The sequence below is a fragment of the Haliaeetus albicilla genome, unplaced genomic scaffold (assembly GCF_947461875.1).
Source record: "Haliaeetus albicilla unplaced genomic scaffold, bHalAlb1.1 scaffold_183, whole genome shotgun sequence".
NCBI classification, from domain to species: domain Eukaryota; kingdom Metazoa; phylum Chordata; class Aves; order Accipitriformes; family Accipitridae; genus Haliaeetus; species Haliaeetus albicilla.
The window spans coordinates 43,044-51,721 of record NW_027212468.1 but is presented as its reverse complement, the minus strand read 5'-3'; the positions used below and the strand labels follow the sequence as shown (position 1 = coordinate 51,721).

The 8,678-nt window shown below is 65.2% G+C and overlaps 3 protein-coding genes across 3 annotated transcripts; 1 reads left to right on the top strand and 2 right to left on the bottom strand.

Annotated features, from left to right (window-relative positions):
• Positions 1-1,745: 1,745 nt before the first annotated feature.
• LOC138684157 (scale keratin-like) lies at positions 1,746-2,430 on the bottom strand. The gene has a single exon (XM_069777869.1). The coding sequence runs from the start codon at positions 2,413-2,415 to the stop codon at positions 2,050-2,052; it is 366 nt and encodes a 121-aa protein (XP_069633970.1). The 5' UTR covers positions 2,416-2,430; the 3' UTR covers positions 1,746-2,049.
• Positions 2,431-2,781: 351 nt separating this feature from the next.
• LOC138684158 (scale keratin-like) lies at positions 2,782-5,060 on the top strand. Its single transcript, XM_069777870.1, has one exon. The coding sequence runs from the start codon at positions 4,257-4,259 to the stop codon at positions 4,620-4,622; it is 366 nt and encodes a 121-aa protein (XP_069633971.1). The 5' UTR covers positions 2,782-4,256; the 3' UTR covers positions 4,623-5,060.
• Positions 5,061-6,853: 1,793 nt separating this feature from the next.
• LOC138684163 (scale keratin-like) lies at positions 6,854-7,538 on the bottom strand. Its single transcript, XM_069777876.1, has one exon. It carries the CDS (start codon positions 7,521-7,523, stop codon positions 7,158-7,160), a length of 366 nt encoding a protein of 121 aa, XP_069633977.1. The 5' UTR covers positions 7,524-7,538; the 3' UTR covers positions 6,854-7,157.
• Between the last annotated feature and the right edge of the window lie 1,140 nt (positions 7,539-8,678).

The following is an 8,678-nucleotide window of genomic DNA, read 5'->3' as shown; positions in this document are numbered from 1 at the left end:
GGCAGCCGTGGGAGGGCAAGTAGTGGTCCTCGGATGCCTGGGCAAGGGGAGGGTGGGTGGTGTTGGGAGAGGGAGGATGCAGGCAGCAGGCAGAGGAGAGAGAGCCTTTTGGTGGGCCTTGCAGGAGCTGGGGAAAGGGCAGAAGGCAGGACAGGCGCTGGCAGTGCTCCCTTGCCCGGTCTTCTCAGCCCGGGAGCGGCGGCAGCAGCTCCGCCAGGTCCCGCTGCTCCGCAGAAGCAGGGCAGCATCTCCGGGCGTCTGCACAGAGGAGGCTGGAGGAGAGCCGGTGTTAAACCCCGTGCCTGGGAAATGGCCGTCGATTGCTGGAGAGCAGCTTGTCAGGAAAGGCCCTGGGGGTGCTGGTGGACGCCAAGCTGAGCATGAGCCGGCAACGTGCGTTGGGGCAGAGGCAGCCGGCGGTGTCCTGGGCTGCATGCGGAGGAGGTGGAGGGAGGGGATCCTTGGCCTCCACTCAGCACTGGCGAGGCCACCCCTGGGCTGCTGTGTCCAGTGCTGGGCTCCCCAGCACGGGAGAGATGTGGGGCTACAGGAGAGAGTCCAGCAAAGTGCCGCACACAGCTGCCGAAGGGACAGGGAGCACGTGTCCTCTGGGGAGAGCCTCAGAGAGATGGGACTGTTCCTCTTGGTGCTGAGGAGGCTCGGGGTGGGGTGGGGGGAGCGTCTCATCAATGTGCACCCCTGGCTGAAGGGAAGGCATCAGGAAGATGGAGCCAGGCTCTTTTCAGAGGTGTCCAGTGCCAGGACAAGAGACAATGGGCACCAGCTGAAAGACGGGAGGCTCCGCCTCAACATCCCAAAGCCCTTTTTCCACTGTGAGGGTGAACGAGCCCTGGCACAAGTTGGCCCGGGAGGTTGTGGAGTCTGCGTCCTTGGAGACGTGCAAAAGCCGTGTGGCCACGGCGCTGGGCAGCCGGCTCGGGGTGACCCTGCTTGAGGGGGCAGCATGACAAGATGCCCTGCAAAGGCTCCTGCCACAAGAGCCAGGCTGTGTTTTCTGTGATCTGGCGTCTGCGGCAGAGAACCGAGGAGCACGGCGTGTGTTGGTCTGTGCTGGGGATGGGGAAGTGGAAGGGGAAAGGGAAGGTGAAGGAGGAGAGGGAAGGGGAGAGTGGAGTGGAAGGGGAAGGGAAATAGGATGAGGAAGGGGAAGGGGGAGTAGAAAAAGAAGGGAAGAGGAAGGGAAAGGAGGAGGAGAAGAGGCACGGGAAGGGGAGGGAGAAGCGGTGGGGAAAGAGGAAAGGGAGGGAGAAGGGGAAGGAGAAGAAGAAGGGGGAGAAGCGAAAAGAAAGTAGCAAAAGGGTACAAAGAAGAGGAAAGGGCACTGGACGTTGTTAGGGAAGAGGAAGGGAATGGGAAGCCTCCCGTTTCCTTTTTCTCCCAGGGCCTCAAGCTGAGCCAAGGAGGCACAAAGGTCTGGAGCTGCGGCAGGAATTGCTCCTGGCTGGCTCCCATCCCCTGGGGCAGCCGTGCTCACGCGCAGGGAGGCTGGAGGCCTGCAAACACCCCAGGGCTGCATGTCGTGCAGGCAGGGGAGCCACCTGCGTTCAGGCAGGGCCCTTGGAGCTCAGCCGCGGGACCGTGTGTGGGGGGTCTCCCAAAAGGCAGCTCAGCCGGGCTCTGCTGGGGCTGAGCCTGCCCTGGCCCGGCTGGAGGGGGACACGTGCAGGGCGAGGGAGCCCTGCAGCCCACGCTAGGCCTTGAAAGGAAAGGCAGAGAGGCAGGTGTTGGATGCAGGCTTGCTTTATTGCAGTGCAGGAAAGCACCCACTGCAGAAAGACACACAAGGCAGAGGCAGGCAGGTTGTCACCCCGGGCTTCAAGAGAGGTGTTCCTTCAGGCTTCTCCCAGGCGGTGGCTGTTGTGGAGACAAGCAAGTGCCCTGTGGGACGATGGTGGAGTTGCACCATGCACCTGGGCATGGGCAGGAGCAAGGAGGAGAGGCAAGATGGAGAGAGGGGACGGAGGGGAGAAAGGAGAGGAGGTGTGAGGCTGAGGAGGCCCAGGGTCTCTGGGGGCTCTGGGGCTGGGTCTAGCAGGGCCCACAGGTGTCCCACAGCTTCTTGCTGTAGCGGGGCAAGGCACAAGGGCTGCAGGCGGGAGAAGCGTAGGGTCTGCCAAAGGTGCAGAGGCCCCCCGAGCCCAGGGTGGCGCCGGCGCCGTAGAGGCCTCCCAGCCCCAGGTTGCCCCCAAAGGCGGGTGCTCCGGAGGAGCCCACCACGGCTTGCTGGGGGAAGGAGCTGAGGATGGGGCCGGGGAAGGTGACGACGACGGGGGGCGGCTGGATGAAGGCCGTCGAGTCGGGGCACTGCCGGGCGCACAGCTCGTTGCAGCTCTCGGCGATGGGCTGGGGGACGGCGACGCCGGTTTTCGGTGGGCACAGGTCGTAGCAAGACATCTTTGTGCGAGAGAGCTGAGCCTGAAACACGCGGGACCCAAGGACAGGTGTCATGAGCGAGGAGGAGATCCCGTGGCCGAGCAGTGCCCTGTTCCCAGGGCTGCCCTGGAGCTGGAGGGGCCAGAGCCGCCACCTTGCCCGCACTGCCTGCCGCTTGCTCTTTGCCCAGCCAGCCCCCCTCAGCGCCCTGCTCTCCGCACCCCTTGCCTTGCCCTCTCTGCACGCAGAGGGCACGCAAGCCCTCCCCGAGAGCCTGTGCAAGGCCTGGCTCTGCGCGTCTGGGCCACGGGGCTCCTTCCTCCTCCCTCCGCCACTCAGCCCGCCCTGGCCCTCCAAGCCTGCTGCCAGCACGCCCATGGCCAGCGGTGCTCTCCTGGCCACGGAGTCCCCACGCCAGCCCCTGCCAGAGGAGGCAGAGAGCTGCAGGCACCCACCTACCCTGTTCCTGAGCAGAGCGAGGCAGGAGCGGCGGATGCCAGCGCTTGCCGAGGGCAGCGCTTTTATGCCGGGCTGGCGAGTGCGGGGAGGAGCTGGCCGCGCTGGGGGCACGTGGCCCGCAGCGGCCGAGCCCCTGCCTCCTCCCTGCGTGGCATGGGGCTGCTTTGCTGATGCTGTTTCCTCTCCAGCCCCAACCTGCTCTATCAGCCCCTGCAATTACCCCGCTTGGATGCTTGCCAGCTGCCACCTAATGGGCCGAATGAGCCCAGCTGTCTTTTCATTATCTCGGTGTGTAAGAGGGCATGCAGCGTGACAAAGGCTGACTGCGAGCGCCCTGCGTGCCATAGCACTTGCCCAAGGGCTTGGTCTCGGGGCGGCCCCTTGCTTTCTTTGCAGAGCCGCAGGGAAGACCAGGGTCCTGGTGCTGGCCAGGAAGGCGGCCTTGCAAAGGCCTCCCGCATGCCAGTGACCGCATGACGTGCGCCGTGTGGCTATTATCCGCAGAGGCGCGAGGTTACGAAATGCCAAATCAAAGGCACTCCTCTCGGGCACTGCCTGCTCAGCACGATGCATCACTCAGCAGCCCAAAGGAGCCGGTCTCCATCCACCTGAAGGTGTTAGCCATCGACCTCTGCAATTCTGGGGGAGAAAAACCCCTCGCGCTCTTCCCTGAGGTGCGTGGTGCAAGGAGCACAGACCCCACCTGGGCCCACATGGCACAGGCTCGTGCCAGCCCTCCCCCAGCCCCTCGCAAGTGTCCCGGGAGCCCCATTGCTGGGGGACGGTGCTGGGCCGGGGCTGCCCTTGGGGTGCTGGGGAGATGGGAACTCTGCCTGGTGGCATGACCGCAGCAGCCCCCGGCTGGCTCGGCCCCGCCGGCGCTCGCGGTGTCTCTCCTCCCAGCAGAGCCTGGCTGCGGGCACAGGGCAGACGTGTCTTCCCCGGGCAGAGCACGAGGCAGGCAGCGGGGAGCTGCGGAAGCACAGCCCTCTCCCGCTGCGCGCAGACCCCGGCAGGGAGATGCCTGCTATCATTTAGCCCTCGAACCAGAAAGGGGAGGAAAGCCTCGGAAGTGGCAGGTGCTGGCCTGGCGAGGGGATGCTGACTCAGGGAGGGGCAGGAGCTGGACAGCCCCATCATCACTGGCAGGAGGGAGTGCCGCCTCTGCAGACTGGCCCAGGTGGTGCTGAGCAATGGCGGGGCTGCTATAAAAGCTCTGCCTCTGCCAGGCTCCCCCAAGCGCTGCTCTGGCCACCTTTGCCTCTGGGAACAGGGTAAGTCTGTGAGCGTTTCTCCTCCCGGCCCCCTGCTCCGGCCCCGGCCCCTCCGCCTCGGGCGCTCGCCTCTGCTGCTCTCTTGCAACCTCTGCCTTCTTGCAGAGCACCGTCCGATCCTGCGCAAAGATGTCTTGCTACGACCTGTGCCCACCGAAAACCGGCGTCGCCGTCCCCCAGCCCATCGCCGAGAGCTGCAACGAGCTGTGCGCCCGGCAGTGCCCCGACTCAACGGCCTTCATCCAGCCGCCCCCCGTCGTCGTCACCTTCCCCGGCCCCATCCTCAGCTCCTTCCCCCAGCAAGCCGTGGTGGGCTCCTCCGGAGCACCCGCCTTTGGGGGCAACCTGGGGCTGGGAGGCCTCTACGGCGCCGGCGCCACCCTGGGCTCGGGGGGCCTCTGCACCTTTGGCAGACCCTACGCTTCTCCCGCCTGCAGCCCTTGTGCCTTGCCCCGCTACAGCAAGAAGCTGTGGGACACCTGTGGGCCCTGCTAGACCCAGCTCAGCCCCAGGCGCTGCCCCCAGCCCAAACGCCAACACCCCCACCCAAGCAGGGCTGAGCTGGCGGGCACGGGGCACTGAGGAGACCTGAGCATCGCCAGCCCCAGCCAACGCCTGGGCAGCCGGCAGTGCCACCCACCCTCAGCCCTTCCCTGCCCTCTTCTCCTGCCCTCTGCTCTCCTCCCCTCCCCTCCCCTCTCGTCCCAGCTGTCGGATGGGGCAGGAGGTGGACCCGAAAGGCCCTGCGAGGCTGATGGGCCAAGTCCTCGGGATCTGGGATGCCGCGCCAAGGGGGCATCTGGAGCGAGAAGCGATGCCCTGGGGAAGATCCCTCTGCTTCCCCCAACACGTGGCAACCGGCCTCTCTGGGTCCTGCCCACCGTCTCTCTGACAGTCTCTCCTGCTCCTCTGGGCACAATAAAGCTTTCCTGCATTCAAGTCATGTCTCCCTCCCTCCATGTCCCATGTTGGGAAGACCCCGGCAGCCGTGGGAGGGCAAGTAGTGGTCTTCGGATGCCTGGGCAAGGGGAGGGTGGGTGGTGTTGGGAGAGGGAGGATGCAGGCAGCAGGCAGAGGAGAGAGAGCCTTTTGGTGGGCCTTGCAGGAGCTGGGGAAAGGGCAGAAGGCAGGACAGGCGCTGGCAGTGCTCCCTTGCCCGGTCTTCTCAGCCCGGGAGCGGCGGCAGCAGCTCCGCCAGGTCCCGCTGCTCCACAGAAGCAGGGCAGCATCTCCGGGCGTCTGCACAGAGGAGGCTGGAGGAGAGCCAGTGTTAAACCCCGTGCCTGGGAAATGGCCGTCGATTGCTGGAGAGCAGCTTGTCAGGAAAGGCCCTGGGGGTGCTGGTGGACGCCAAGCTGAGCATGAGCCGGCAACGTGCGTTGGGGCAGAGGCAGCCGGCGGTGTCCTGGGCTGCATGCGGAGGAGGTGGAGGGAGGGGATCCTTGGCCTCCACTCAGCACTGGCGAGGCCACCCCTGGGCTGCTGTGTCCAGTGCTGGGCTCCCCAGCACGGGAGAGATGTGGGGCTACAGGAGAGAGTCCAGCAAAGTGCCGCACACAGCTGCCGAAGGGACAGGGAGCACGTGTCCTCTGGGGAGAGCCTCAGAGAGATGGGACTGTTCCTCTTGGTGCTGAGGAGGCTCGGGGTGGGGTGGGGGGAGCGTCTCATCAATGTGCACCCCTGGCTGAAGGGAAGGCATCAGGAAGATGGAGCCAGGCTCTTTTCAGAGGTGTCCAGTGCCAGGACAAGAGACAATGGGCACCAGCTGAAAGACGGGAGGCTCCGCCTCAACATCCCAAAGCCCTTTTTCCACTGTGAGGGTGAACGAGCCCTGGCACAAGTTGGCCCGGGAGGTTGTGGAGTCTGCGTCCTTGGAGACGTGCAAAAGCCGTGTGGCCACGGCGCTGGGCAGCCGGCTCGGGGTGACCCTGCTTGAGGGGGCAGCATGACAAGATGCCCTGCAAAGGCTCCTGCCACAAGAGCCAGGCTGTGTTTTCTGTGATCTGGCGTCTGCGGCAGAGAACCGAGGAGCACGGCGTGTGTTGGTCTGTGCTGGGGATGGGGAAGTGGAAGGGGAAAGGGAAGGTGAAGGAGGAGAGGGAAGGGGAGAGTGGAGTGGAAGGGGAAGGGAAATAGGATGAGGAAGGGGAAGGGGGAGTAGAAAAAGAAGGGAAGAGGAAGGGAAAGGAGGAGGAGAAGAGGCACGGGAAGGGGAGGGAGAAGCGGTGGGGAAAGAGGAAAGGGAGGGAGAAGGGGAAGGAGAAGAAGAAGGGGGAGAAGCGAAAAGAAAGTAGCAAAAGGGTACAAAGAAGAGGAAAGGGCACTGGACGTTGTTAGGGAAGAGGAAGGGAATGGGAAGCCTCCCGTTTCCTTTTTCTCCCAGGGCCTCAAGCTGAGCCAAGGAGGCACAAAGGTCTGGAGCTGCGGCAGGAATTGCTCCTGGCTGGCTCCCATCCCCTGGGGCAGCCGTGCTCACGCGCAGGGAGGCTGGAGGCCTGCAAACACCCCAGGGCTGCATGTCGTGCAGGCAGGGGAGCCACCTGCGTTCAGGCAGGGCCCTTGGAGCTCAGCCGCGGGACCGTGTGTGGGGGGTCTCCCAAAAGGCAGCTCAGCCGGGCTCTGCTGGGGCTGAGCCTGCCCTGGCCCGGCTGGAGGGGGACACGTGCAGGGCGAGGGAGCCCTGCAGCCCACGCTAGGCCTTGAAAGGAAAGGCAGAGAGGCAGGTGTTGGATGCAGGCTTGCTTTATTGCAGTGCAGGAAAGCACCCACTGCAGAAAGACACACAAGGCAGAGGCAGGCAGGTTGTCACCCCGGGCTTCAAGAGAGGTGTTCCTTCAGGCTTCTCCCAGGCGGTGGCTGTTGTGGAGACAAGCAAGTGCCCTGTGGGACGATGGTGGAGTTGCACCATGCACCTGGGCATGGGCAGGAGCAAGGAGGAGAGGCAAGATGGAGAGAGGGGACGGAGGGGAGAAAGGAGAGGAGGTGTGAGGCTGAGGAGGCCCAGGGTCTCTGGGGGCTCTGGGGCTGGGTCTAGCAGGGCCCACAGGTGTCCCACAGCTTCTTGCTGTAGCGGGGCAAGGCACAAGGGCTGCAGGCGGGAGAAGCGTAGGGTCTGCCAAAGGTGCAGAGGCCCCCCGAGCCCAGGGTGGCGCCGGCGCCGTAGAGGCCTCCCAGCCCCAGGTTGCCCCCAAAGGCGGGTGCTCCGGAGGAGCCCACCACGGCTTGCTGGGGGAAGGAGCTGAGGATGGGGCCGGGGAAGGTGACGACGACGGGGGGCGGCTGGATGAAGGCCGTCGAGTCGGGGCACTGCCGGGCGCACAGCTCGTTGCAGCTCTCGGCGATGGGCTGGGGGACGGCGACGCCGGTTTTCGGTGGGCACAGGTCGTAGCAAGACATCTTTGTGCGAGAGAGCTGAGCCTGAAACACGCGGGACCCAAGGACAGGTGTCATGAGCGAGGAGGAGATCCCGTGGCCGAGCAGTGCCCTGTTCCCAGGGCTGCCCTGGAGCTGGAGGGGCCAGAGCCGCCACCTTGCCCGCACTGCCTGCCGCTTGCTCTTTGCCCAGCCAGCCCCCCTCAGCGCCCTGCTCTCCGCACCCCTTGCCTTGCCCTCTCTGCACGCAGAGGGCACGCAAGCCCTCCCCGAGAGCCTGTGCAAGGCCTGGCTCTGCGCGTCTGGGCCACGGGGCTCCTTCCTCCTCCCTCCGCCACTCAGCCCGCCCTGGCCCTCCAAGCCTGCTGCCAGCACGCCCATGGCCAGCGGTGCTCTCCTGGCCACGGAGTCCCCACGCCAGCCCCTGCCAGAGGAGGCAGAGAGCTGCAGGCACCCACCTACCCTGTTCCTGAGCAGAGCGAGGCAGGAGCGGCGGATGCCAGCGCTTGCCGAGGGCAGCGCTTTTATGCCGGGCTGGCGAGTGCGGGGAGGAGCTGGCCGCGCTGGGGGCATGTGGCCCGCAGCGGCCGAGCCCCTGCCTCCTCCCTGCGTGGCATGGGGCTGCTTTGCTGATGCTGTTTCCTCTCCAGCCCCAACCTGCTCTATCAGCCCCTGCAATTACCCCGCTTGGATGCTTGCCAGCTGCCACCTAATGGGCCGAATGAGCCCAGCTGTCTTTTCATTATCTCGGTGTGTAAGAGGGCATGCAGCGTGACAAAGGCTGACTGCGAGCGCCCTGCGTGCCATAGCACTTGCCCAAGGGCTTGGTCTCGGGGCGGCCCCTTGCTTTCTTTGCAGAGCCGCAGGGAAGACCAGGGTCCTGGTGCTGGCCAGGAAGGCGGCCTTGCAAAGGCCTCCCGCATGCCAGTGACCGCATGACGTGCGCCGTGTGGCTATTATCCGCAGAGGCGCGAGGTTACGAAATGCCAAATCAAAGGCACTCCTCTCGGGCACTGCCTGCTCAGCACGATGCATCACTCAGCAGCCCAAAGGAGCCGGTCTCCATCCACCTGAAGGTGTTAGCCATCGACCTCTGCAATTCTGGGGGAGAAAAACCCCTCGCGCTCTTCCCTGAGGTGCGTGGTGCAAGGAGCACAGACCCCACCTGGGCCCACATGG

Bases quoted from the DNA above. Each gene is read 5' to 3' on its own strand.
- LOC138684158 (XM_069777870.1), top strand. From the start codon at position 4,257: ATGTCTTGCTACGACCTGTGCCCACCGAAAACCGGCGTCGCCGTCCCC.
- LOC138684163 (XM_069777876.1), bottom strand. From the start codon at position 7,523: ATGTCTTGCTACGACCTGTGCCCACCGAAAACCGGCGTCGCCGTCCCC.
- LOC138684157 (XM_069777869.1), bottom strand. From the start codon at position 2,415: ATGTCTTGCTACGACCTGTGCCCACCGAAAACCGGCGTCGCCGTCCCC.